Raw genomic sequence first — 27,685 nt, forward strand, 5'->3', positions numbered from 1 at the left:
GTTGTGTTTTCTCTAAACCCCATTGAATTTAAGAACGATGAATCATAATTTAAGATCTGCAGTCTTATTTTGCTTTCTTACTTTGGGGCCTGCTCTATTGCTAAATTGTTGACTTCACAGTAGAGTGATATTGTTAGTCTGGTCTCATTTTTCCCTTTCTTCTTGACTTTCAGGAGCAGATAGTCCAACCTGTAGCAATGGAGTCATGTCCACAAAAAGCAAACAGAGTCACAGTAAATATCCAACACTGAGTTCATCATCTTCATCTTCCTCCTCCTCCTCCCCCTCATCTGTGAACTACTCTGAGTCCAATTCTACAGATTCTACCAAATCTCAGCAGCACAGTAGTACGAGTAACCAAGAAACCAGGTATTTTTTCCTTTTTTTTTTGCCTGAGGAGGTTGAGATGTTGGGAGAGGGCTCAGTCTGCTTTCTGAGGAGCCAGAAGGGCATCTGTCCTGCTCTTTTGAACAACAATGTAACTCTTCGTATCTACAAGGTCCTTACTATTCCTCGCAGTCACAAGCCTGTTCCAGTTCCCCTGCTCTGGCTCAGGCTTGGAGGCTCATCTCATAAAGAATTATGATGATGCTCTTGTTTCAAATACCAAGCTGTCCCATTAAACTGATGTCGTCAGAGCCCAACATGATAGTTTGCATAGAAGCTCTCCCATTGAGCCTGTTTTTGTTACTGCTGCCTCAGCCAGTCGATTACTCCTGCTAAGCAGCTTGCCTGCCCTTTAGGGGGTGAGACAGCAGCTCAAGTGATTACGGGGTTGGTGCATTGCCCTCTTGAGTGATTTTCTTGGGCTACCTCCACCTGTTGCCCAGTTCCTTCCAGATGAGCCTCTGAATCAGCAGTATTTGTTCATGCTTGTTTCAGAATTTGTTTCATGCTTGTGACAGCAGGTCAGACTTTTAGAAAACCTCCCTTCTCCAAGAAGCCGTAGGTGGTCCAGGAGAGTGGTATAGTTACTTCTGCATTTACTGGAGTGTGGAGCATATTGAGCTGTGGTGAGAACTGAGCTTTCTTTGGGCTTGCTTTCCAGGTTGATGTTGCAGGGCTGTCTGAGGCCCTGCTGGAGCAGAGGATATCCTTGTGATTTGTAGAATCTCTTGCTAATTGCTACTGGCACTCATCCTCTTGAGTACTGTGCTGAGCACAGTTTGCAGGACAGTTTGTAGTCTCTGTCATGACCTTTTGAGAGCCATACAGCATGTAACTGAGTGAAAAACACTTGTTCAGACTCAATTTACCAGAATCATTTGATAGTGCTGGATTTATGATTCTTTTTTTAAATGTAAAGCGCAAGTCCCAGCAAGATTTTCTCATCATTTCAGTTAATCAGCACTTACTCAGCCGTCTCATTCAGACTGCTGTCTTGAACATTTAAGCTTAGAGCCCTTGTGTTCTGTATTGCACTTTTTGCAAGGGTTGATGGCTTACCACAGCCAAGATTTCCCTCCTGTTTAGTATGCTACTATGTTATCTGTTTTCTGGCTGCTGTTCGCTGCCTTCGCTTCCTGAAGGGAAAATGATAAGCATTCTGCACCTGTAATTATGACAGGCACTTTCAGAACAGAAACCTGCTTCATAAGTTGCCTTCAGAAGCCTGCAACGTTTTTTACTACACTGAATTAGACCATCTGGCTCCCTGTAGTGCAGCTGGCACCTTTCCTGGTTTACTGGCCATTGCTGGGCATCATTTGGCATGTGACATCTTAATTTCTTCCCTTTCTAATTTAGACATCTGGCCTTTCTTTCCTCCTTTCGCCTCAGTGACAGCGAGATGGAAATGGAAGCTGAGCATTACCCCAACGGAGTCCTGGAAAATTCATCCACCAGGATAATGAATGGCACCTACAAACATGAAGAGATCCTGCAGACAGATGAATCCAGCATGGGTAGGGCCTCAGAGGCAGGAGGGGTAAAGGGAAATAGAAAGAGCTGGTAGGAGAGTTAAAATTGTGATTGGATTGTGGGGAAAAAACATGTACTTTGGGTTTCTTTCCCCACCCCAGTGAATGAAGTTCTCAAGATGCCCATTTCACGGGGAAAATTAATCTGTCCTGGAACTAAAACCAGCTCTGGCTTTTCATAGTCTTGCAGCAGTGCTCCTGATGTTGTGGAGCAGAGAAAGCAATAGGAATCAAAGGTTTGTTCAGCACTGGTCATGAATTCCAGCTCAGAGCAGTCCTGGCACTTCTTCCAGCTGAGGAACTGAACCGAGCGGTGAAAGGCTGGCTGATGCCCAGCCACAAAGTGTCCTCAGCACAGTGTGGTCAGCTACAACTGTCTTGTTTGTGGGTGATTTAGCCAGGAGGGTGAGGATGAATTAGCTACGCTACCTCTGAAACTGAGTTATAATGAGTGTTGTGGCCACCTAATACTGGGAAGTTGGTGGTGTTGGCATCTCTGAAAGTTTCCTGAGTCCAGGGTGTGTTAGACCAGGGGTTTCCGCGTTATGTATGCTGTAACATACACATGAAAGGGTAACAGCTGGAGTTGCAAGCTCCCATGATTTTATCAGAATACTTGATTTGTAGGTAGTCCTAGGTAGGCATTAAACAAACTGAGCTCAAGTTTTCCCTGTACCTAACAGGTGTTATGAAAAAACCACTACTGGCTGTTGTAGTGCAGGGATCAGAAAAAGCTTCCACTGGGATAAACTTAGAGCAGGGAGCAGCTACCTGCTCCAGAAGGGGAAGGAGTTTATGGGTAGCATGACACAGAGTGGGCAGTGGTGGGGAATGAGAGACGATTGTTACTTCTTCACTGCCTTTCCTCTAGAAGACAGCTGCCCCCAGAGGCAGCTCTGTGGAGGGAACCATGCTGCCACAGAGCGAATGATCCAGTTTGGACGGGAGCTGCAGATGCTGAGCGAGCAGCTTTGCAGAGAATATGGGAAGAACACAGTGCACAAAAAGATGCTTCAGGTAAGCCTGGGCCTTGTGCTGCATCGCAGCAGTTCTTTGGGCCAGCACTGGGGTTGTGGGTTCTCTTGCAGAGCTCTGGGTGGCCCCCACTTCTGCACCTGGTGAGGAAGAGGGGGACTGCATGGGGATCAGAGGTCGAAACTCAGTGAATGTAGAGCATCTAGACCCAGTTCTTGGCACAGGAGAGAAGACATACAGCTCCTGCCTGCCTTCGCTCTTCTTCTCTCCAGGTGACACTCTACCTGCCTTCCTGTGCTGGCTTCCCTGTCAGGTGGAGGGGGCACCCTCTTTAATCCACTGTCTTGATGGCCCAGTGTGGTCCCTTGCTGCCAAGAAGAAAAGGGCCATTTCTTTTCAGGAGGTAGGCACCTGTCACCTTGGCGATGGCAGGAGGTGCCCCGGCTGATGGACTTGGCGGTTTTCCTGTGTGTTTGTAGCCATGCATGACCTTACTGTGCCTTTCTGTTCTCTCACACAGGATGCATTTAGCTTGTTAGCTTACTCAGACCCTTGGAACTGCCCCGTTGGTCAACAGCTGGACCCGATCCAGAGGGAACCTGTGTGTGCTGCTCTTAATAGTGCTATATTGGGTAAGGCCTGGTTCCTACGTGAGCGCTACCCACTGGACGTCCCTGCGCTCAAGGGCTGTCCTGTGGCAGGCAAGCCTGTGAGTGTTAGGAAAAGTTCAGAAATAACTTGTGTTTAGCTTTTTCCTCTCTTTCTGTTGCTGGGGATTGACAGGGCAGTGATGCAGGAAGGGAGGTGGGAGGGAAGCCTGCAGAGAACGGATCCTCCTGATCTAATCTTCTTTTGGCTCCCTTCCTTGGGTCTTCCTCAACGCTGCTTCCAAGGATGCTCCTTAGGATTTTCCTCCCTTGCTTACTGAAGAAGCCAAGATCTCTTTGATATATTTCCTGCCTCTCTTCCTTCTTGCTCTGAACCCACCTGACTCATTTTGGTGGCATTACCAGGGCTCTTTTCCATGCTGTTTGGGTTGGCAGAGTTTTGTCCTGACATCATCCTACTTTCTGGTACGGAATGTGGTTCCTCTGATGCAGCAGCTCGTAAGTGAAGCAGGTTTCCACAATGTTGGCTTTAAAACAGAGGGGAGCCGTAATTCCAGTTACCTTTGAGCTCATGCTGAACATGCAGAGTTAAATGCAGGCAGGGTTTTTCTTCCCTTCGAGCACTGCCTCTGCATGTTCCCATCGTGTGCTATGCCTGCTAGAGCCCAGAGAGCCTGGCTGCCTGCGGTCCACTGTTAGAATCAGGGCTGTGCGAATGGTCCAGCCCTGTTGCTCTTTCCCTTCTGGTCTTAACCGTGCTGAGAGGACCCTGCTCTGTGCAGAGATCTGGTTATAGGTTGTTTTTCTTCAGCTAGCAAGACATCTCCCCTTTTTCTGATGAGCTTTGCTATTTGTGTCAGCAGGATGGATCATGGTTGGATCCAGGTATGAGCAGTCTCTTGCCCTCCTCTGTTTCCTCAGAGCTGAATGTTTATGCCTGCTCTTCCATTTTCCTTAGACAAGCACGTTCCTTGGCCCAACAGCTTGTTGTCATTTACCCTTCTGTCTTGAACCTGGTGTAGTATATGCAGTAGCTTTCCCTGATGGAAGTCTTGTGCTTGCAGTCAATGAGTTGCCATGTCATTGCTGACCCTCCTGGCATCTTCAGCTACAGAAAATCCCATGGTGGAGAAATGGGTATAGTGATAATGAGGTTATGGCCTGCCAGCAGTCTGCAAGAAAGGGATTGATTCATTCTAGGCAGGGTCCTTGATCCTGTCACCAGACCATGCTCAGGTAACTTCACAGGACACTCCTGGCTTAGCTCAGTCCATCCACAGCCGGCCAAACACTGTCCGCTGGACAGCTGCTTTGTCTGGGAAACTCATGCTTGACTTGTGTGCACAGTCTAGCTCACTGTGCCCAGATGTATTTCCTAGTGGCTCTGTGCACCTCACGTTGAGTGTGCCAGAAGGAGATTTAGAGATTATCTTCTGGGGGAAGGAACAGCTTGATGGACAAACCCGTGAAGGCTCCTGTTCTGTCTGAGTAAAGGAACAGAAATTACATGGTTTGGGAAGGAGAGTCCCTTCCCTTGGCAGTCAGCATGGGCAGGTGTCCAGCCAGGTGACTCAGTTCTAGCTATTTTTTGTCCAGTGTGTGAGGAGCATGGACAAGTTGCTGAGGGATGTTACCAGGGAGATGCAAAAGCCGGTGTCTGGACATGCTTCGTCACACAGGTCGCAAGGCACCTCGTCTAGCTCAGCTGAGGATTCCCTCTTGCATACATAGCAAACATGAAGTTGAAAAGGAGCAGTGACCAGTGAGCGAGTTTGTCTAGGGCTTGGACTGCTGTGTAGACTTGCACAAGTGGGAGAGATGGAGAGGTTACCTTTCACTTGGTGCCGATTTCTCCTGCCTTTTCTTATTCTTCCGTGCTTTGATTTCTCATTCTTTGAGGGTTTTCTGGCAGACACTGAGGCAGCAGGAGCTCCACTGCCTTTTTCTTGCTCTGGCCACCACAGCAGCACTTTCTCAAAGGCCCTGTTGAGCTGTGGCCCCACATGGGATGTGTCGTGGGTGGTGAGGTGTGCGGAGGAGCAGCGGTGCAGAGCCAGCAGTACTCAGGAGTAGCTTCCTTCCAGAGCCAGCGCCTTCTGCCAGGGATGCTGGGCTTGGCGCCCAGGTGGGACTGAGAGGGACCCAAGTGCAGGTGAGCTGGCACGCAGCCAGGATGCCTCTTCTAAACAGATTTCTTTTTTTGCCCCCACAGAATCTCAGAACCTGCCAAAGCAGCCCCCGCTGATGCTTGCCCTGGGCCAGGCCTCGGAGTGTTTGCGGCTCATGGCTCGCGTGGGCTTGGGCTCCTGCTCCTTTGCCAGAGTAGACGACTATTTGCACTAGCCACCAGAGCAAGATGGAGTTGACATCGTTGAGTGCTGCCCTTCACCCTCCGTTGCTGCCACTCTACACCACCACCTCGTTCGATAGCCTGACCTTCTTGCCACCAACACCTCCTCTAGCACACACACACACACAGCGCCTGTGAAAGGATCGAGTGAGTCCCTCACTGTGTGGCTATTCCTGACCCCAGGAACGACTGGCAGATCTTACCTGTCTCCCTGCCATTGCTGCGGCTCCAGCAGCACACAGTATTTCACTGGTTATTCTAATGTAGCGCCTTCCGATGTAGGGATTTCTCTTTATTTTGATTTGAGTTGTTTCTCATGGATCCACCAATATTTTATCTGGAGAGTTTTGCTGAGCTGGTTTATGCTGATTTACTGAGGAAGCTCATCAAGTTGGTGACAGCTTGTTCTTTTCTTCCCTTCTCCCTCCATCATGCACATACAGCATCATCTTCTGTGCTAGTTATCTGAACTCTTCTTGCAGTGGCAGTTCAGAGGGATTTTTTTTTTATTTTATTTGAATCCTGTTTATTAAAAAGGTCTCTTCCACCTCCACAAAGTCATTGATGTATTTATTGCCCACAGACTCGGTCCCAGCCATGCACATCATACAACCCTGCAGGAGACCTGGTGAGGTAGGTCCTGTCACGCACTAATGATGGGAGTTAGAGGAGCTTGGTCCTTCATGGTGCATGCCTCTCTTCAGAGTACAAGGCTCTCAAATGCTTGTCTTTGTGAGTGCGAAGAGTAGAAGACTTGACATTGCCTATGTTAGTGGCTGCACTGTAGAAGCATCTAGCAGCCCTGAGAAATAGGTAAATCCAGCTCTCACAGCAGCTAGAGGGACAGGACTGACAAATATGAAGTCATCTACCACTGTATTGGTAGAAGCAGGTGATGTTAGCCTGCAAGAAATATCTGTGGGTGCTGCCCGGTTGGGCTGTCAGTTTTTGTGTTAAATCACAAATGCCCCTTTTTCTCCATATAAGAGGGCTCTGTCACTAAGACTCAAAAATAGTAACATTTACTGACCCCCTCCAGGTAACACTGATCTAAATGAGCACTTCTAAATTTTGGAAGTGTCTTGAGAACACTAGTGTGAACTGTGCTCACCCTTGCAGGTGGCACATGCCAAGATCAAGTTGCAGGTTAGGGTCAGTACTAGCTTTGTAAGGTCTGAGCCAGTCAGAAGGGAGCAGCAATGTTTCTTTAAGGATTAGTAAGAAAATTATTTTAGTTTCAGGCCCAAAAGTGACCAGCAAGGATCTGTGGGTGAGTAACCTCCAAGTAAGATGGACTAATGTGTCCCTGCTACAATGTGTATCAGGCCCAGGGACTCAAGTGCTGCTCAGCTTTTGGCATTCAAACTATCTGCCTGTAAGTGTTTCTGAGTGTGTACTCCTAACTGGTGAGGCAGTGTAGCAGGACCGCATGCTTTGCATCCTCTGGTGTACCGTTGGGCGACTTCAGGTTCAGTCTGGCTGCATGGGAGGAATTGTAATTCTGCACCACATGAATTTTAGGTCAGTAGCTCTGAGGAGGGCCCAGGGGAGCTCAGACCCAACATGTATTTTACTGCTGTTCATGAATAATTTTTTTTTTTGAAGAGTCAGTGAAAGAAGAACAGATTGTATTGAAGTTTGCCCTTAAAATGGAGGTTAGCCTGTGCCAGGGCTTCAGGCAGCAAGAGAGCTTGTGTGCCACTGAAGAAAGGAAGATGGTGTGTGACCTCTGTGCAGTAGCCCAGAGCCTTAAGGATTTTCTGCATTTGCAGGCTTGATTTGCAGCTGGAACATGAGGTCTGAAATCAGGGCAGAGTAGGTGGGCATGTGTCCCCCGGACTGCAGAAGACGACTGTGGCAGTGAGTGCACAGATGGTGTTGGAGGTGGTTGGGAACACCTATCGCTACCTTTTGGTGAAGGTACACAATGTGTAGAGGCAGTGCTAGAGCCGTGGTGGCCTAAGAAAACAGGCAACACGAGGTTTAGAGATGGAGGAGATATTTTTATTAGATCAACTCGTATAGTTGAAAAAAGCAGAGGGAACTCTGCTTGTTGTCCTAGCAATGGATATTACCTCAGGCTGCAGTCCTTACCTCACTGCAATTCCAGAGACACTTTAACTCGGTGGGCAGGCTTCCTTTCTGAAGCCTCTTGATGCCAGACCTGCCAGGCTGCCCAGCCTAACCCATCGTGCCCCGGTGCTGTTGCTGAACCTGAGGCAGCATGTGAACTTGGCCTGGTGAGAGATTCTTCTGCAGGCTCTCTGTTTCTTAGCCCCAGGCTTATGGCACACTGATGCACTGATTGTGGGTCCTTAGGTTGGAAATACCCTAGTACCTGGCTTTGCCTTTCACATTTGGCAACTTTCTCTGCTGTTGGTCGCCATTTAGCTTGCTGCTGTCTGACTGCAGTCAGACCTCTCTCTCTTCTTTGTAGCAACACCATCTTTATCTGTTTCTGAGGTTTTTTTTGTTCCTTCTCTTTGTGGTTCTTTTAAGCCAAGTCTCTTTGTCATGTGTCATATTAATGCCCAACTTGGAGTCTCAGCAAAGCTGTGCTGACTATCCTAGAGCATTTTTTTTGTTTTGGTTTCCCTTTCACTATAAAAAAGCCCACACGATGCTCCTAGATACCTGGTTATTCTAGTGCCAAGAAATGTGTGATGGTATGGTCTCTCTGGCTTCTCATGGAGAGAGACCTGTGGTAGAAACCACCTTGCTGTTCTGTACATTGTTAGTGCTGAGAGGCCACACTCTTGATGATTAATTGTGAGTCACTCTCTGGCACTGACGATGTGCATCACATAGTGGCAGTAGATACCTGTAGACTAGACAGCAGTGATGCTCTCCACTTCTTGCACTCAAAGCAATAGTACTAGCTTGAGTTGTTTTTCTCTTTCCACTTGTTCTAGTTCCTAACTGGCCTCAGCTGTAACTGACACCCATCGCTGCTTCCAGCTTCTTGCCAGCTCTTGTACCTGGTGTCCTGATTCTGTTTTTTGAGGAGTGCAAAGGCTTTTCTGCTGTGACGTATCTGTCCCATACCTGTTACTTGGTTTTTTTTTTATTTCAAGTGTTCTTGCAGTTTCACTAGGGGTTTCTGCTTGTGGTCCTCAGTGCTGACTAACCTGGCCATGACTCAGTGTGGGGAAGGTGAGTGTGTTTGCGGTGTGTAGTGGGGCATAGGTGTACGCTTCAACCTACCACGGATTGCTAGATGAGATTTCTGACTTGGTTTTCCCAGGTAATTTTTCAAAGCCTCTTGGTGTTTGAGTGTCCTTGGCTGCTCCTTGATGGTTCATGTCAGCTGAGACTTGGTTTGAATTGTTGCAGTCTTTTTAAAAAGTGAACAGAACTAAACTGAATTGAGGTCTTTAACTTTTGAGTGTGGTTGTACACCACCAGTGGCTACGTGCAGTTTAAAAATTACTTTTATAAAAGTGATTTGGGATTTGTTATTCTAAGTGCCTCATGCTTTGCTCAGAAACAGATGAACTAAGAACACCCCAGCTGAGACTCTGCTTCATCTGGGCAGTCCCTCACAGTGTCAATTCTCCCAAGATTCCTTCAGTAAAGCCATGCAAATGATTGTGTAGTCTGTAGTAGAAACTGCTGGCTTCCCATTTCTTGGTGAGGGTGACAAGGTCTCAGCTATGTCCCTGTGTTATAATGCTGATGGCATTGGATATACAGCTTCCATCACATGAGGTTGACACGTAGGTTGCTCTCTGCTGGGCTGACTTCAGATCCTAGAAGAAGGTTTTCCAAACCACACCCAAACACTGCTCACAGGCAACATTTCTCGCCATGCAGCCCCAAGAGAGGCTTTCTAGCTGTGGCATCCTTCCCCAGACACGTGAAATGCTGCAGCTGTAACAACTAAACCTCTTCCAGCTCTGCCATGTCTGCACACTCGGAGGGTCTCAGCTCTCCACTGATCAGTCCAGAGTCACCACCAAAGAGTTGTAATCTACAGAGTGGCAAGCACACTCCAGCTATGTACTCTGGATACCAGCCACTCCACCTGCCTTCCTCAAACTCAGCATTGCAGCAAGGGCCTCTCAGAAGGATAACATTTCCCAGGGACCTGGTGAAAACCTGTTTTCAAGGGTGGTAAACTGCAACCCTGCACATCACGGGCTTTGGTTTTGAGCCTAATGCCCTGCCTGTTAAGTGTTTGAAAACAACATTTTGGGAACTCCAGACCTGGAGCCTTGGTTAAAGCATCCTTCAGGGGTTCTGTGGGGAGAGCTTCATGGAGCTGAATTATATCACCAGGCTTTTCTCCCCACGGACAAGGGTTTATGCTGTCCCCACAAGCAGTGAGTGAGAGCAGTCACATCAACAGTAACATGGGAGAACTTCAGAGTGAGTCAAGACGAAGGATTGATTTGAGAGTCGGAGGCATTGGAGTTGCTGGGGTAAGTGTTTCTGGGAGGTGTATCCATCTCATACACCTTGTACTCCAGCCTCTGACCATCTTAGTGGCCGCTGCTGAGTGCATTCCAGTTTGTGGACATCTCTCCTGTACCCGGGGAGCCAAATCTTGTTCGTTTTGGTTCCTATTGTTCCTCTTGGAACCATCTTGTTGGAGATGATTCCTCTTGATTCCTCTGTGATCCTATCCTAGCAGGTGTTTAACAAAAGCTGATTCAAGATGTACAGGGTTGAGTGAGCTCTCAGTCATCTCTCCTGTGAGCAGGGAGGACAACAGTCTCTTTCCCGTGCATCCTTAGAAGTGCTCTCAGGGCCAGCTTGTTTTGGGAAAACTTCTTACTGCTGCCAGATCTCCCTTTTTGCTCCTTTGCCTCCCACAATCCCAGTATTCTCCCACCTGTGTGACTACCAGAAGTGGTATCTGCAGTGGTTGGTGCTGCAGGAGCTGCTTTGAGACCAGGGTCAGCTCTGTGCGTCAGCCAACAACATGTTTGTCGAGCCTAGACATGGCAACTCCAGCTGCTTTTCCTGGGCTTGCTTCTGCTGCATTGGCCTAAAGGGGTAGATATGCATGCGACGATCCCTTTTTGTCACTGTACAGGATCCCATCAGCCTGCAGCTGGGCTGGCTGTAGCACTTCTGCCCTTCTTTTGGAGTCTGGTTAGAAATTGAGCCTTTGCGTGTGGCTAGCAGAATAGAGAGGGACCTCCAAAGTGAAGCACTGGGTACGCGGCATCCAGCTGTTGCGGGGAGGTTGTCCAGTGGCTGCTCTCCCTCCCCTCCAGCCCCCCATGTGTACCAGAACTAGCTCATTGCTTTGGGACACGTGGAATCTGTGTGGTTATCAGTGCTATAGCCTGGTTTTATTTCCAACATCCTGGTGGTGCTCACTGTGCTGCTGCCAACCTGATGTGGACACCAGGAGATGCAGCTGTTACTGGTGTGGAGAATGGGCCCCTTCAGTATAGTACCTCATGGTTGCATACACCTAGAATTTTCCCATCTGCTTCCTTATTCTGTCTGGTTTTTTACAGTGACATCTCAACCTGTCCTCAAGCTGTGTCCTTATTTTTCTCATAGTCTTATTAAGGCATCTTTACCATTCTTTAAATAGCTTTGTTCTTGAGGCTCCCTTGAACAACTGGAACAACCAGAGCTGGTGTAACTAGCTCTGGGGATTGAATTTAACATTTTCCTCCTTAGGCATCAGGGATGGTGAACCGTCTCCTTCTCCAGCAAAGCAAACCTTGTTGGATTGCTGTGATGCTGCTGTGCTTTGGTACCTGTCTTTCTTAATACTCACGTAGCACGTGTTGCTTAGATGCAAGTTTCAGAGTTCCTTCTGGCGTCGTGGGGTTGATTGAGGTGGTGAACCGTGGTAGCCAGGCTATATAGCAGCGTGTAAATGCCACGAAGCTGCATGGTGCACAACACAGTATGGGGATGTTCTTTCCATGAAGAAGCAGTGTGCAGACTTCACTTGCCCCACAGAGTGGCAGGCAGAGAGGTCCTGGGCGCAGGGAGGCCCCGTGGAGCTGATCGCAGCATGAGAGAAGGAACACGTTCCTTGAAAAGGTGATCCAGGTCCACCTGGGAGTTGTCTTTGCAGAAGGAGTGACTTCCTTCAAACCTTGCCCATGTTAGAGCAGCCTGAGTGGCGTATCCGGAGGTTACTTGTAGAGAGCTGGTGTTGGGACTGGAGCTGTACATCTCTGTCCCAAAGTGTTTCTGCAAAAGTGGGGGGGGGGGGGCAGACAACACGGCACATGTGCTATGTGCTGCTGGCACCCTTCTGCCCCAGAAGAATGACCGATGGAGGGAACTGCAGTCCAGCAGCTCTTACTCAGAGCCAAAAACTGGCTGTGAGCCATGTCCCGTCTGCTGCGTAGGTCAGAGAGCTGGAGGAAGTGTTGGTGGGGTGAGTGTTGGGGGAGCTACAGCAAATTTGGGGAGGAAAGGGGAGCTGTTGAGAGCCTGGAGGCCTAGCTCCTCTCCACCATCCTTCCCTGCAACAAGAGGTGGCAGGTGATGGATGAGTGAACGTGGCACGTCTGTCCCTCTCCCTGCGTCCCACGCCAGAGCTCTGAGCCTGCAGTGCCCAGCAAGCCGAGGGTTCATCTGGGCTGGAGGAGCCCACGTCCTGCCAGCTGTTTTATTTCCAAGAGGGAGGCTTAACTCTCTCCTGCTCGCAGGAAGCCGAGTCCCGTGTGGGATTTTCACTCACATTGCCACAGAAACATTCCTGGAGGCCATGCAGGCCTCTGCTCCTTGTTGAACTTTCTCTGGCCAGGCAGACGCCTTTTCTCTGGTCACTCCACTTGGGTCCAGGCATGTGCTCTGACCCCTTTGCTCGGGAGGGCTTTAGCTGCATCCTTCCTCTGGGAGGGAGCACAGGGGATTTTTTGCAGGCTGGGCTTCTCACAGGCTCAAACTTGGAGAAAGGAGAAGCAGCAGCGACTCTGGGGATAATCAGGATTTTAAAGAAAATTTTAAAAATACAAGTATGGTGACTCTTCCAGACCAAGGACTCTGCACAGGCATTTGATTGGGATTGTCTCTCTCGGTCCTACCTGTGCATGCTCTTCACGGCTCTCCAGCCAGGGAAGGCAGGAGGAGGCTGCTGGCACCTGAAGCTCTTGCACACAACCTCTTTGGCGGTGCAAGCCCCAGGACCTGCCCACCATGCAGTTAACTCTCTTCTGCTGGTTGCTCAAAACTCAGGTATGAAACGCTCAGCTGGAGCATGGGGTGCGAGGTCTTTGCAGGTTTCCAACCAGCCCTGGAGGAATGGCCACCACTGGGCTGCGACAGAGCAGATCTCCCTCTGCCACTCCAGACTTCTCATCACCTTTGGAGGGGGGGTTTCCTCCTCTTTGGTACAACATTGGCTAAATGGACATTACACAAACGATGGACATTTACACAAATTGTGCACATTGGTTCAGTCTAAGCTTAGTATTTGTGAATTAAGTTATCTGACGCTTCGCATGAAAACTTCAAAAAGGGGAGGGGGGGATTTTAACTGAGAAAAAGCCTATGAAAATATACTGGAAATATGGTAAAGAAATCGACGTTCTGCTGTATATTGACAGAATTATTTTTATTAAAATACACATCCATGTGCAAGAGCTAACGTGGAGCCGTGTGCTTTGTCAGTCTCTGCTCGCTGGGGAAGGCGAGCGGCGGAGCTGGCGCCGGCGGCACCTTGTGTCCCCTCTGACACGGGATGGGGTTCGGCCCTGCCGGAGCAGGGCTGCCTGCCTGCGGGCAGCCGTCAGGCAGGACGGCGGGGTGGTTAGCGCAGTGATGCCCCACAGCTCGGGAGGCATCAGCCCTGGGACCGAGCACTCAGTGGAAGGAGCTGGGCTCTGCCCAACAAGAGTGAGCAGGCTCCAGGATGGGTATTTCCCACCCAGGGGCAAGCAGACACCAGCAGGAGCGTGTCCCTGTCATTACATGGGTCAGGGCAGGCTCTTGGCTCGGGCATTGCTGCCTCACGTACAATTATTGGAGAGAAACAAGCAATTACCACTAAGACTTTCAGGTAGGCCCTACCCAGCTTCTATAATGGGTATTTATGGGGCAGTTCATGATGCAGCAGCTGCTAGCACCTATATATATTTCTGCTGTAAGATTTTCTTGGCATAGCAGAAAGCACGTGATGGCTGTTCTTCAAAACTTTCTACAGAATTGCTTCTCCCACAGTTGCTAAGCTCTGCCAGAAATAGTGGACAAGGAGCATGTCCAGCACCTGCTTATGGCCAAACCCCTAGGGCAGACCCTGGAAATTATTAATTGGTGCCCTTTTGTTGTGGACCACCTCCTGCATCTTGGGTCCTGATCCCACGTAATCGGTCACATTCCTACCCGGCAGCATCTCACTCATCAGCTCACGTGAGTGGTCCCCGAGCAGGAGGTCCCTGGGGTCTGGATGAGTCCTGAACATCACCGCAACTCCATTCCCTGTTGCCCAAAACAGGCTGTCAGGGTGGTAAAATCCTCGGGAATAACGTCAGTGTGCCCAGTGGAGTGTCGTTTTACTTTGTTAACGAAGGGATAGAGACTAGTAAAATCATAATAATGATTTTTTTTTCATCAGGGCCTGCTCTGTAATATGGGCAGATGGTGTTTCTCCCACATTTCCATCACCACCTTTGTCACAGAGGGTGCGATATGTCATCCCCATAATATTCCTAGATGATCTGCTGGCCTTCCTCACCTCTTGTTGGCAATGGTATCTTGTAACACCTTTCACATCTTGTTCACCACTCTTTCTGCAGGTCAAAAATTTCCAGATTAGCTGTGTGCTATGGCAAGAATTGCTTTTTCCCCTTGAGCATCGTGTTGTCCACCTGTAATAATCTGGGTTTGGACCTACATAATTGTGATTTTCAGTGGTGTTTAAAAAAAAAATAATGGGGGAAATAATCTTTGTAACCCTCAGGTTTGAGCGATTGGGGAAGGCTGCTCAGTTTCATAAGTAAAGTGTTTAAAGAGTTTATGAAATACAGACTGGGGGTGTCTATACACAAGCTTACCACCTTGCACAGCTACTTGCACACCCATTTTTTCTTTCAGAAGACAACGTGGCCATTGTAGCCCTCAGTGTTATGTGCTGTGAAGGTGTAACCCTGAAGCTTTGTGTCCATAAACAGCCAAGCACAATCCATGAGACGTGTCTCCCAAAATCTGATTCTGCTTCAGCTTTCCTTTCCACCACTGCTTCATCCCATGGTGCTTAATGATTTGTGGGCAAAAATGTCATTTGGGATGTTTTTTCCTGTCCCCTGCCTCCATTCAATATCCTAGAAAATACAGCCCTGCCCTGGTTTCTAATCATGGGCATGAAACACTGATGAAGCTTTATGCTGAGGATCAGTCCATGGCACTTAACTGCAACTCTTGGCTTCACCTTCCTGAGGTTTTCCTGGCTTTGCACCTCTCACACGAAATGATGGACCAGCAGCCTGGTGTTAACAGCAGGGTCCTGTGCTGCTCCCAGCCCTGCCTGGCCCTGCAGAAGGTCAGCAGCCAGGACATCTCTTCTCCTGCCCAGCTGAAGGGGTTGTGTCCTCCCCCTCCTTGCAATGTGGACATTGTTTTTCATCTCCCTTACTTATTTTGCAGTGACCATCAGGATATTTGGAAGCTGACAAGGTATTAAGGGCTTGGCAGATCAGTATCTTCTCCCTGAACCCTCCACTCCCAACCACCATCATTTTGGAGCACCTGCAAAGCCCGTGGGGCTGAGAGCATGCTGTAAGGACATATAGCCTTACCTATGGGCAAGGGTAATGTCCCCTATGGGTCCTTGACCTATGGGTCAGGATCTGGCCCGACTATCACATTCCCAGTGAAGCACGCCATAACCAGGCATAGTTTGCTCCAAGCCTGGAGAAATACATGCCCGTGGCAAAGGAGTTTTTTGGTCACACAATGCCCTGGGCTTGTAGGATCTGCTCCTTGGGCTGAAGAATCAGGAAAAATTCAAAGAGCAACTTGTGGCAATGAGTCTTTATTATAAATATTTGCTCCACTGGGCACATACCGGTAGGGCAGTGACAACGGGAGGGACTTGGTGGCTGGCTGGTCCATGCTGCTGTGACACCTGGTCCTGCCAGGGTACGGGCTGGCTCCACCTGCAGTGACAGTGCCCACCGCCTTGGGACCCTTTGGATATGTGCCGTGAGCGCCGTCTGCTCCCTCCAGAGATGGGAGGACTGGACAGGCGGGTCAGATGGTGGACGGCAGAAGGAGGATTTCATTTTTTCCTTCGAAGCTTTTTCATGGCTCTCTTCACCCAGGGCTTCTTGGGGTCAGCGCAGACCTCGGCACCGCTGGCAGCTACTATCCTGCAGTGAGAAAGTGAGGAAAGAGAGTGAAAACATGAACCACAAGCCATTCCCTTCCCACGCACAACTTCTCCCCTCCCTGTGTGCAGCCTCATCCTGGATGAAGGCTTGGAGCCATCTCCAGCAGCCCGTGCCCTCCTCAGGCTGACGGTGTATGTCTGAGTCTTCCCAGACCACTGGCATTAGCAGAAAGCACCAAAACCTAATTTTTTTTCCCCTCTGCCCACCCCACGGAGCTACTTTCCTACCATAGCTCCCCCCGCCAGGCACGTGCTCCCAGCTGGGACCCAACCGTGACGCCGTGCTGGAGGTGGGAGGCAAACCCCAGGGGTACTCACACAACTGCAGGCAAGGAACAGTCGCTGGGCGTCTCATAGAAATTCTGTATGTGTCGGATGGGTTTCTGTGCATGCTTGAAGCAGCATTCGGTGGGCATGTTGTAGGCTGTGAAGGGAAGGGAGAGACGTGAACGCCCTTGGCCGCATTTTGCAACTAATTGCATCGCCAGACAATGACACCGCAGGATGTCGAACACAGGATGGAGGCGGTGGAGCTTCTCAGCAGCTCCCACAGCATCCCATGGCAGGGATTCATTTTCCTTCATGGCAGCAAGCACAGGACTGGGAAATGTGGTCAGCAGTAGGGAGGGGAACGGCGTGGGACCTGGCACCCCACAGTCCACATTCCTGCAGCTGCCAAAGTGCACAGTGAGGTTGGGGTGTTTGGTCTGGGGACGAGGTTTTGGGGGTTTTCAAGGCAGGAGCACAACTTGCAAGGTGTTTTGGGAGGCTCCAAACAGCTGCACATGCTCCCCCCCCTCCAAGCACTTGCTCATCCAGCTGAGACCTGGGGAACGGCTGCCAGCATCTCCTCCAAGCTCCTGGAGCATGTCCCCAGGGCTGGCTTTGCTGAGGCCACCCAGCACCCTCTCCGTCCTTCCCTGCACCCCGGGATGTGCCGCCCTGCCCCGACCAGGGGGTTGCTCCTCCTGCCAGCAGCACTGTCCCTGCTCCCTGCTGGGGTTTCTTGCCCAACGACCCCAACGGGACATCCCCAGTGGGGACCCCGAGCCCTGACCTGCAGCGGTGACCCATGAGGTGCCTTACCTGCAGCACAGTGCAGGGAGAAGGTGAGGAGCAGCACGAGCAGCAGGACTGTCCTTGCAGCAAGCATGGTGGCTGCGTGAGGGCTCTTCTTCCGTCCTGCTTCGTGCCACCCTGCCCGGTGTCTGTGGCTTTGGCTCTCACTGCACCGTAATTTATCCTCTGCATGTCATCCACTTTAACCGCTTTTCTAAAAAATTCTAATGTGTTCTCAGAAGTCTCTTCCCAGGGAAAACGGGATTTCTGTCGTTTATTTTGGGAGCACATCCAGCAGCGGGTAGAAGAGGTTGAGGAGCGGGGCAGCCACTTCTGCTTTCTGTGGAAAAGCCACAAGGCTGCAAGGGGCTTCCAGGAGGCTTTGGGGGAACTGAACTTTACCCACGAAACCAGATTAGAAGAAACTTTCTGTGAAGGCAAGACATCAAGTCTAATGCTTGCCTGCTTATTTCTAACAGGACAGACAACCCAAACAAAATCTCTGAGCAGGAGCAGGTCATTGACGGGTTTGCTGATTCATCAAAGGCAAGTGACTAATAAGTCCCCTCCAAACCAGCCTCCCCATCCCCCCGGCCATAGCAAAAGCATTGGCTTAGGCAGTGAAGCACTCAGGACGGGATGGCATGGGATGGGATGTCAGGCAGAAAAAGCCACACTGGACCAAACTAGGAGGGACCCCAGAGCAGGGGGTGGCAGAGATGCTTTTAGTGGGTTCAGGAGACTTTATATAAGGGGAAGAAATGGGGCAACAGCAGCAGGGTGGCTGAGGAAAGTCTGGGTCTGATCCCAAGTCTGAGCCCAAGCATTGCCTCTGCCTCCCACACCTCTGATGGCATCGAAATGAGGGTCAGAGGGATGGAGCTTTGTGGTCATCAGTGCACAGGCAGGTCATTTCTGCAGGAAGATGGGACAAACCCTACCACAACCCCGAGAGAGGCATCCCAGACCCCAGAGAGGACCCCGGGGGCAGGAGGGGTGGGTGGCACAGACCCCACTGGCAGCACCGTGGAGCACTGGTGGACATCAGCCCAGCTTCCATGCAGAGATCTGCTCCTCAGGAAGGCGAGATGCAGCTGCAGTCTGCATGCAAGGAGGGGGTGATGACCCAGTGGGAAGCCAAGTGGGATGATGGTGAGTGGGAGCACGGGAGGGGATCTGGTTGTGGCTTGGGGATGAGGCAAGGGGCTTCTCAGAGGAGACAAAAGGTGGAAATGGACTTCCTTGAAGATTATCTCATGTTTGCACCACTTCTCTGGAAGAAGAAAGGAGAAGGAAACAAACCAAATGTGCTGATGAATCTGGTTTGGAAGCTGTGGTCTGCTAGCCATCATGTCTGGTGGCCTGGCACAGCGGCAGGGTGGCTATGTGGAGAGCTGGGCATGGCACTGCTGGTTTCTAATGCTTCTTTCCCCAGGAAAGGGCTCTGCGAGAAGAAAATACCCAATATGCAGCCCCTGAGCCCCCTTCTACAGTATCTGCATCCCCCCGGCTCTCCCACCTTCCCTTTTGCAACTCCTGCCATGTCCTCAATGTACAGACCCTTGAGCCCAACAAGCCACCAGGGTCACACCACCTCCTAGACATCGGTTAAAAGCGAAAGGCTGTAATTAAGGGAGAACTGAGCTAATGGCTTTTTCCAGCTGACATCTCCTGCCGTGCCAAACTCTGAGCTCCCTTTTCAGGCTTGTCTGAGGCACACAGTCACTCCTCCTTTCCCTTAACTAATTAATCCTGTTCCCAGTCCCATCAGAAGTGTTAGTAGATGCCTCCACTATCTGCTCTTCATAAAGCAAATCAGTGCGTGTATTTGAAGTATTTGGGGTATTTGAAGGCCAGGAGAGGACCCAAGAGGGTCTCTGGAGGACCAGGCTTTCCTCTGTGTCCCTGCCCCAGCAGAGGACCTTTGGGCTTGGCTTTAGTCTTCTCCAGCCCCTTCAAAACTGCCATGCCTGGGGTGCTCCCAGCAGCCTCCTGGGCCATCCCCACCGGCAGCACAGCCTCTCCTCCAGGTGTGGAGCTCCAGGGCCTTCCCCAGATTTGCCTGGTTAGGCAAATGCAAAGATAAACAGCGTCTGTGTAGAGAGAAGAGAAGGGACGGGCTGCGCACATGATTTTATTGATGTCCAGACCAACTGCAACTTCACTATAATTTATAATTGAATACAAACTATCTGACTGAGGGAAAACCCTACTTTAGAAACTAAAATGGGTAGGCACAGACAAAAAAAAAAGTAGAGATGGGAAATATTTTCTGACTCATACAATGGGGTTTTTTTGAGTGGGTAATCATAATAGTTTAACAGGATATGTGAATCCTCTGCATATAATAAATGCCAAAGAAAATGGAAGAACACAAGGCACTCGCACACTGGGGATGCTGCTCTCTGGCACTGATGCCACCAAAACCCTGTCTGGAGGAAGTCTTCATCACCATTAGCCACAGCCAGCAAGGCAAAGATGAAACTATAGCAATAACCAAATTTCATAAGTTCACCAGAGCCTTCTGCCATAGCTAGGAATAATAGAATTGGAAAAGGCAATGACAGCAAGTGTGTCAAGGGAAGTAGTATTACAAATGCTATGGTAGATAACAAAAAGACCTTACAAACAGAGGTGAAATCTAGATCTCAAATGGTGGTACAAAACCAATTAGCATTAGATGAGCTGTTAGAGGCCAAAGGAAGGGTTTGTGCTCTCATAAACACCAGTGGCTGTTTCTGTGTAGACGAAGACAAAAGAATAGAAACAGATGTAATGACAATCCAAAGCCACCTAAAGTTTTTTTCATAAAATGAAAAAACAAACAAACAAACCCTTTTGACAGGTGGGGTTGGACACCAGACATTGGCAGATGGTTTGGAAAGGTACTTAAAACGTTGTTCAAATCTATATGTAGAGGGCTAATGGCTTGTGATGGGTTAACCCTGGCTGGACGCCAGGTGCCCACCAAAGCTGTTCTATCACTCCCCCTCCTCAGCTGGACAGGGGAGAGAAAATATAACAAAGAGCTTGTGGGTTGAGATAAGGACAGGAGAGATCACTCACCACTTACCGTCACGGGCAAAACAGACTCAGCTTGGGGAAAATTAACTCAATTTATTACAAATCAACCAGAGTAGGGTAATGAGAAATAAAATCAAATCTCAGAACACCTTCCCTCCACCCCTCCCTTCTTCCCGGGCACAACTTCACTCCCGGATTCTCTACCAAGCCCCCCCCCAGCGGCACAGGGGGACGGGGATGGGGTTTATGGTCAGTTCATCACCCGTTATTTTCTGTCGCTTCATCCTCCTCAGGGGGAGGACTCATCACACTCTTCCCCTGCTCCAGCGTGGGGTCCCACCCATGGGAGACAGTCCTCCACGAACTTCTCCAACGTGGGTCCTTCCCACAGGCTGCAGTTCTTCACGAACTGCTCCAACATGGGTCCTTTCCACGGTGTGCAGTCCTTCAGGAGCACACTGCTCCAGCGTGGGTCCCCCACGGGGTCACAAGTCCTGCCAGAAAACCTGCTCCATGGGCTCCTCTCTCTACAGATCCGCAGGTCCTGCCAGGAGCCTGCTCCAGTGTGGGCTTCCCACGGCGTCACAGCCTCCTTCGGGAAGCCACCTGCTCCGGCGTGGGGTCCTCCACGGGCTGCAGGTGGATATCTGCTCCACCGTGGACCTCCATGGGCTGCAGGGGGACAGCCTGCCTCACCATGGTCTTCACCACGGGCTGCAGGGGAATCTCTGCTCCGGCGCCTGGAGCACATCCTCCCCCTCCTTCTTCACTGACCTTGGTGTCTGCAGGGTTGTTTCTCTTACATGTTCTCACTCCTGTCTCCAGCTGCTGTTTCCGTCTGTCCCAACTTTTTTTCCTTCTTAAAAATGTTATCACAGAGGCGTTACCACTATCGCTGATTGGCTCGGCCTTGGCTGGCGGCGGGTCTGTCTTAGAGCCGGCTGGTATTGGCTCTCTCTCGAACACAGGGGAAGCTTCCAGCAGCTTCTTACAGAAGCCACCCCTGTAACACCCCCCCCCCCCCCCCCCTACCAAAATCTTGCCACACAAAGCCAATAACAGTAACCTATATGCCTGTTCAATTAATAATTGGTTGTGCTAAGGTTAGGTGTCTAAGCAGCAGGCAATTACTCAGCAAGAGATAAAGTTGATGGCAATGCAAATGCATGGAAAGAAAAAGAAATTAAAGCAGAAGAGAACCAGTTCTTCTCTCCACACAGATGCTGCTTGTCTTTTTGCATTTGCCTAACCAGGCAAATCTGGGGAAGGCCCTGGAGCTCCACACCTGGAGGAGAGGCTGTGCTGCTGGTGGGGATGGCCCAGGAGGCTGCTGGGAGCACCCCAGGCATGGCAGTTTTGAAGGGGCTGGAGAAGACTAAAGCCAAGAAAACCAATACAAGTATAAAGGCTGCCCTGAGGTCCCAAGCGTCCATGCCATGGCCATTCTCCAGTCCCACGGACCCTGTTTGGAGGAGAGCAGAGGTGGAGTGTCTGTGGGGCGAGTCTGTTCCCTGTAGGTCTGGGAACCAGAGGTCTCATGGGTACCAAGAGGCAGGTGGAGATCTCTGGGGTGCACCAGGAGGTGCTTCAGCTTGCCCTTTCCTGACAGCTGTGCAGGACCCTCTGCCAGGGGTTTCTGATGCACATGATGGCATCACAGCCCTGGCAGTGGCATCACAGCCGTGGTCCTGTCCCTGTCCCCAGGCAACAGCAGCCACAGAGGACTGTGCTGGTTGGAGATTGCAGCTCCAAAGGATGGCCCAAGTCCTTGGCCCCTGCCCTACCACGCTGGATGCCATGGGGCTGGTGCCCCACAGCTGGCTCCCGCTGCTGAGGGACACCAGCTGCCCCCTATTCCTCGGCCCCAGCTTCCTCCAGCTCCTGGTGGCCCGGTCAGCCCCGCACCGCTTGGCGCAGCACCGCCAGCCCATGCCAATGGGCAGGAGGGATGCTCCGGGCCAGCCCTTCCCGGGGAGCTTGGCAGGCAGGACCCTGCTGGGACCTGCTCCTGTTCAGCAGGATGGCCCCTGGCGAGGGGGCTGGCAGCACCCACGTGCACCATGGGGCAGGGCTTGGTGGGACCCATGTACGCTGTGGGCCAAGGCACGAGGTCTCTCAATGGGCTCAGCTGGGGCCGAGGCCACAGTGATGCTGCTTCTGTGCCAGCTGGTCTCTGCCAGGAGCCGACGCTGGGGAAGGCGAATGAAGGACCAGGATACAGGTGAGGCCCCGCTCGGCCCTGGCGCTGGCTCCTCCAGGTGATGGAATGCTTCGCCTTGCTCGGCTCTGGGCTCTCACGCACGCTGCAGTCACCCCCTGCACGGTGCTGAGCTGGACCTCCCCATCCAGCTGGAGCCCTGGCATCTGGGGTGCATCCACACCACAGCTGTCAGGAGAGGGCACCAAGACCAAGCAAACAGGGTGTCTCCATGGTCTGAAGGCTCCTGAAGAGGAAAGGCAACAGTTTAGAAGGCTTCCTCAGACCGAAGCACCTCCTGATCTCCACCTGCTTCTTCATGCCCATGAGACCTCTGGTTCTGGATGTCAGGGTCATCCCCCAGCACTGGATGGGTTTTGCCTCTGCTGTGAAAGCATCCCTGGAGGTGCTGCAGCCAAAATCCTGTTCCCCAAGAGCTGGGAGCATAGGCAGAGGGGTTGCCAGGGTGGCTGTTGCTCAGGGACTGGCTGGCCATCATCCAGCTAGTGGTGAATGATGGCTTTTGCATCACTTGGTGGGGGTTTTTTTTTTGGTGGTTTTCTTTTTTTTGGTTGGTTGGTTTTCTTCTATTTCCCCTTATTAAACTGTCTCGGTGAAAGGAGGAAGTGGGGACACATTATAGCATTTGTCTTCCCAAATCACTGTAATGCATGATGGAGTCCTGCTCTGCTGGCAATGGATGAACACCTGCCCGCTGGTGGGAAGGAGTGAATGAATCCCTTATTTTGCTTTGCTTGTGCATGTAGCTTTTGCTTTACCTATAAAATGGTCTTTATCTCAACCCACAAGTTTTCTCACTTTTGCTCTTCCAGTTCTCATCCCCATTGCAAAACCCTGGCAGGGATCGCTGGTGAGCTCCCTGTGGCCCCTGGCGCAGGGGGGATTTCCACAGCTGTAGGCGCATGAATCCCTCGTCTGCTTCAACATCCCCTCTCTGTTCTACCTGCCCAGGGAGCTCTGCAGAGAAATCCTTCCTCTGCAGCACAGCTCAGGTACACTAAAGTCCTGGAGAAGATGTGGCAGCTGGGCTGTGCTCACACATAGCATGCATGGGACAAGGCAAGGGACAAGCTGAAAGCTCTAAGCCCAAAACCAATGGCAATTTTGCACCTAAAAGCCCTCAGAGGATTCTTCAGCCCCTTTTGGGCCCCCTTGAAGTGAGTACCCAAATGCCCAGGGCACCCATGCAGCACCCTCCCATCCCCCTCCCTGTCTGCCCCAGCAAGACCCATGAGGTTTTGGGAGGCAGTGGGAAGAGCCCCCATCCCAGCCCAGCCCCTTGGCTGGCTCCATGCCTCAACCAGACAGCAGCAGCACAGTTACTGGGGCTGGGAGAAGAAAGGACACCACTTTCCAATACCACATGATGTAAACCTTTATTTTGTGGCTGTGCTCAGCAGGCAGGTGCTGGCAGGCCTGGCAGCAGCCCAGGATCTGGTGCCCAGCTGGTCGATGCGGTGCAGGGCTCTGGGGAGTCGGTGCCATCCCTCAGCGTCAGGGAGCTCCACAGGCCTTTCCAGGAGGATGACTATAAACCTTCCTTCCCACCAGGATGTTGGGTAGCCTGAACCAGGGTACCCACTCTACATCACGGGGCATGAAGTCTTTTTCTTTTCTGAAGCATCTCAACCGCTTTCTCCACCCAAGGCATCTCTGGGTTTGCGCAGACCTTGGTCTCGTTCCTGGTCACAAACCTGCCGAGATGAAAGGCAAAGCTTGGTGAGAAGCGACAGCTCTCGGGTCCATGCCATCCTCCCTTCCCTGCACTCCTTCTCCCCTCCCTTTGGCACTGCACACTGCCCCTGGGTACTTGCTGTCCTACAAGCAGCTCATCCTGCAGCCCAATGCCTCTAGAGCCTGGGCAGAGCCTTCAGGAGCTGCCGCGGACTTGTGTCCTTAACTCTGCCCTGTAGAAGTGACCGGTCATGTCCTCCCCTCTTCATGCTGGAAGACAGCCACTCATGGAGGCCTTACAGACCTGGCCCAGTCCTGTCCCCAGATGGGATGGATGAACTGAACCCGTGGTGGGCCAGGAGACAGCACAGTGGTGGGGAAATTACCAGGACTTACACAGTTGCTGGGGAAAAACACTCCTTGGGAGTTGTGTAGAAACCCTTCAGGTTAGCCAGCCGGAGACGGGACTTTATGTAACTGAAGCAGCACTCAGATGGTGTGTAAGGGGCTGGAGAAGACAAAGAGAGATGGAAAAGCAGTTTTTAAGACCTTCCCCTGTGACAAGGCTGATGCATACAACATCCCCCAAGTTCTGCAGACGCTGCCACGAGGAGCCCCAGGTGCCCTCCTTCCCTCCCGGGGCAGGAGGATGCTCCAGCTTATCGTCCAGCACCAACAGCCCTACAGCTGGCCTTGCTGAAGCCACCCAGCCCTGGCAACGGTCTCGATCCTTTACCCGCACCCTGGGACATGCAGCCCTGATCTGACCAGGGGGTTGCTCCTTCTGCCACCAGCACCGTCCCTGCTCCACACCAGGGTTTCTTGCCTGACCTCCCCAACAGGACGACCCTGAGCCCCAACCCGCAGCGGTGGCCCGTGAGGTGCCTTACCTGCATCACAGCGTGGGGAGAGGGTGAGTAGCATCACGAGCACCAGGACCATCCTTGCACTGAGCATGGTGGCTGCGTGAGGGCTCTTCCTCGCAGGATGCTGCTCTGCCTCTGGAGGAGCTCAACTGTAAGCTCAGGCAAAGAGGTGCTGCAATTTATCCTCTCCACCCCCTCCCCACATTACCCTTTTCCAAAGAATTTCAACCAAATTCAAGTGAAAGCCCTGTATGTTTTCTTTGGCCAAGGGGATTTCCATGTCATGTGGGATCTTCAGGGTTACTGACCGAGATGATACCTAGAAAGACTGAACAGACCTCAGCAACTTCTGCGTTCACCGAGACGGGTCTGTGGGAAAGCTGTAGGGTCCACGGGGGAAGTGAAATCCTCCACCATGGAGGCGTAAACTGGAAGGCTCCCAAACCCACAGAGAGGGGATTCATGGCCATAGGAAAGGCAAAGTCTGGCTTTCCACGCAAAGACACTTTTCAGAGCCAATTTAAACATGCTGGGGACGGTTGGATGGCTTGTGAACTCCCTGGGGAGCATTAAAGCAGAAACATGGCGACTGCTGCTGCCACCAGCCTTCCGCTGCTCGAAAGCTGCAAGATGTCAAATACTGCCAGAAATTGCATCACGTTTGATGCTGTCCCTATGGAGGGGAACACAAGTTTTCCACCAAAAGTCCCTGTTTATAGCCAGGAATCATGGGGTGAAAGGAGAAGGGGGGTGCAGCCGAGCCCTCCCTTTGCAGATGAGGCTGGCTTAGCCCCTTGGCTTCAGGGCAGGGCAGGAGGCTGAATCAGTCTGAGGGAAGTGGAAGGAAAAAGTTGGTGTTCGAAGTTCTTGGGTGTTTTTCCAACATCTTCCTTGCCTTGAAGCCTTCCAGACCCTGAAGAGACCTGCAGAAATGGGGTCCGCCTCTCTGTGTTAACCTGGGGACAGCTTCTCCCCACTGTGCTTGACTCCCCCTTCCTCACCCGGCCACTCAGACCACCAGACCCTTCTGCAGGTCCTTGCCAGTCATGCACAGCCCCTGCTCGGAAGCTTATTTCCCCATTCCCTCTTTTTTTTCCAGGCTGTAGGTGGATGCATGGAGCAGCAGGGTCCCATGCAGATGCCTGGGGCACCATGGTCCCCCCTCATCCACTGTGAGCTACCCAAGGGGCCACCTCAAGCCCTTCTTCACAGTGCACCCCCCAGCCACTCTCTGCCCCTTTGGAGCAGGACATCATGCCTGGGACTGTGTCATCCCTGGGCGCCTTTTAAAAAGCTTGAGAGAAAACCACCCAGTGTTGAGAACTGCTCTGGTCATGCCCAGGTCTCCTCAACCCCAGCTGCAGGAGGAGACACATCTCCTGCTGCTGAAGGCTCAAGGAGCCCAGGCAGGGTATGCCAGGGCTCTTCGCAACCTAGTAGAAATGATTAAAATACCTACTCAGACCCCTGCAGCTGCTGTGCTTTGGCTCAGCTCCTGTGGAGAGATGGAGTCCCTACATCTCAAAAGCATGACTTGGCCCAGGAGGAGCTGGCATGAGGCTACCCATAATGCATAGCCACCAGAGTACTAAAAATAAAGCATTTCTAAACAGGTCCCAAAGTGCCGTTCCTTCCTGCGAGTGTTTAACCCAGTGACTCAGTGTCTCCCTGGGCTGTCATAAACTCCTTGTGCCCTCCTGCTGATCCCCGAAGGCATCTTAGCACCTTTCCTCTCCCCCACAGCTTTGTGGGTGCTCCCTTCCCTTCTTGTCCACCTCCCCTCCTCTGCTCTGCCCCAGGCTCCCTTCTTGCAGACTTGCGTGCCTCTCCAAGAGCCTCTCCCCAAACCTGGGCCATGGTTGCTGGGACCAGAGTAGCCTCCCGTCCCATGGAGACCATCCCAGCAGGCAGCCTTTTGGAGACCGTGACACTCTGCGAGCTGCAGCCAAACTGGCAACGCCGAGCTGGGGACATGGGCCATATTGCTGCTCCTGATGCATTTTTGTCTTGCCTGTGGTGTGCACAGGAGCAGGGCCACCAAGTGCAGGTGGCATGATGCTGTCATACCCATGGCAGATATCCTCAAGCTGGGGAAAGCAGGTGCCCCTGCAGCCATGGACCAAGGGAGCACACAGCCTGCCCTAACCACACGTGGGGCAAAGCCACCATCCAAGGGCTGGACCGTTATCAATGCAGAAGGATTTTGGGGATGGGTAGGCATGGTCTTGCTGCAAGTCCATGGCACGTCTCCCCGTGGTCTGGGGCTTCATGCAACCACTCCTCAGCTATGGGGCATGCTTTGGGTGGGCAGCCAGGGCAGCACATAGTGCTGGTGGCTGAACAAGTACAAGGGCACCCAGCAACCAGGGTCAGGGAAGAGAGAAGAGACAGCTCTGGATGGAGAAGACCTTGAGAAGTAAAAATACTAGTAGAAACCTGCTTCTGCTGAGCTGTGCTTGCCTATCTGGCAGAAGATCTGGCCTGGGATGTTCTGCTTTCCCTTTCTCAGGTTTTCAAACCATCACTATCACACCCTGGAGACCCTTTGATGTTTATTCTTTTACTTTACTTTTTGGGAAGGAAAAGGCTGATGTGCAGTTGTTAACTGATGAGCACTGGAAAGCCCCACTGCTGGCCCAAGTTCCCTTTTCATTTGAATGGGGTCTGGAGAATTTGCTTGTTT

The 27,685-nt window shown here is 51.5% G+C and overlaps 3 protein-coding genes across 8 annotated transcripts in view; 1 reads left to right on the top strand and 2 right to left on the bottom strand.

Moving 5' to 3' along the window:
* RANBP10 (RAN binding protein 10) overlaps positions 1-13,417 on the top strand; it is an 88,009-nt gene extending 74,592 nt beyond the window's left edge. For 4 of the 6 annotated variants that reach the window (XM_030024640.1, XM_041125762.1, XM_041125763.1 and 1 more), the window contains 5 exons: positions 174-369; positions 1,780-1,904; positions 2,791-2,936; positions 3,415-3,526; positions 5,715-13,417. In XM_030024640.1, the coding sequence (XP_029880500.1) occupies positions 174-369; positions 1,780-1,904; positions 2,791-2,936; positions 3,415-3,526; positions 5,715-5,845 (710 nt within the window). In that variant the 3' untranslated portion in view covers positions 5,846-13,417. Of the gene's footprint in view, positions 1-173; positions 370-1,779; positions 1,905-2,021; positions 2,937-3,414; positions 3,527-5,714 lie in introns of those variants that run through there. The other 2 variants (XM_030024641.1, XM_041125761.1) reach the window with 2 other exon arrangements.
* Positions 13,418-15,788: 2,371 nt separating this feature from the next.
* LOC115346083 (C-C motif chemokine 3-like) lies at positions 15,789-17,739 on the bottom strand. Its single transcript, XM_030025741.2, has 3 exons — positions 17,248-17,739; positions 16,480-16,585; positions 15,789-16,141 (listed from the first exon to the last, which is right to left on the bottom strand). The coding sequence occupies exons 1-3, from the start codon at positions 17,312-17,314 to the stop codon at positions 16,051-16,053; spliced, it is 264 nt and encodes an 87-aa protein (XP_029881601.1). The 5' UTR covers positions 17,315-17,739; the 3' UTR covers positions 15,789-16,050.
* Positions 17,740-23,857: 6,118 nt separating this feature from the next.
* LOC115346289 (C-C motif chemokine 5-like) lies at positions 23,858-25,447 on the bottom strand. Its single transcript, XM_030026164.2, has 3 exons — positions 25,027-25,447; positions 24,533-24,644; positions 23,858-24,156 (listed from the first exon to the last, which is right to left on the bottom strand). Exons 1-3 carry the CDS (start codon positions 25,091-25,093, stop codon positions 24,051-24,053), a joined length of 285 nt encoding a protein of 94 aa, XP_029882024.1. The 5' UTR covers positions 25,094-25,447; the 3' UTR covers positions 23,858-24,050.
* Positions 25,448-27,685: the final 2,238 nt, after the last annotated feature.

The sequence above is a fragment of the Aquila chrysaetos genome, chromosome 9, assembly GCF_900496995.4.
Source record: "Aquila chrysaetos chrysaetos chromosome 9, bAquChr1.4, whole genome shotgun sequence".
In the NCBI taxonomy this organism is placed as follows: domain Eukaryota; kingdom Metazoa; phylum Chordata; class Aves; order Accipitriformes; family Accipitridae; genus Aquila; species Aquila chrysaetos.

Excerpts from the sequence above, each read along its gene's own strand:
- LOC115346083 (XM_030025741.2), bottom strand. The coding sequence starts at position 17,314 with ATGCTTGCTGCAAGGACAGTCCTGCTGCTCGTGCTGCTCCTCACCTTC. Across the intron at positions 16,586-17,247 it reads CTCCCTGCACTGTGCTGCAG|CCTACAACATGCCCACCGAA; the intron begins GTAAGGCACCTC and ends TTCCCTTCACAG. Across the intron at positions 16,142-16,479 it reads TGTTCCTTGCCTGCAGTTGT|GATAGTAGCTGCCAGCGGTG; the intron begins GTGAGTACCCCT and ends TTCTCACTGCAG.
- LOC115346289 (XM_030026164.2), bottom strand. The coding sequence starts at position 25,093 with ATGCTCAGTGCAAGGATGGTCCTGGTGCTCGTGATGCTACTCACCCTC. Across the intron at positions 24,645-25,026 it reads CTCCCCACGCTGTGATGCAG|CCCCTTACACACCATCTGAG; the intron begins GTAAGGCACCTC and ends TGTCTTCTCCAG. Across the intron at positions 24,157-24,532 it reads TGTTTTTCCCCAGCAACTGT|GTTTGTGACCAGGAACGAGA; the intron begins GTAAGTCCTGGT and ends TCATCTCGGCAG.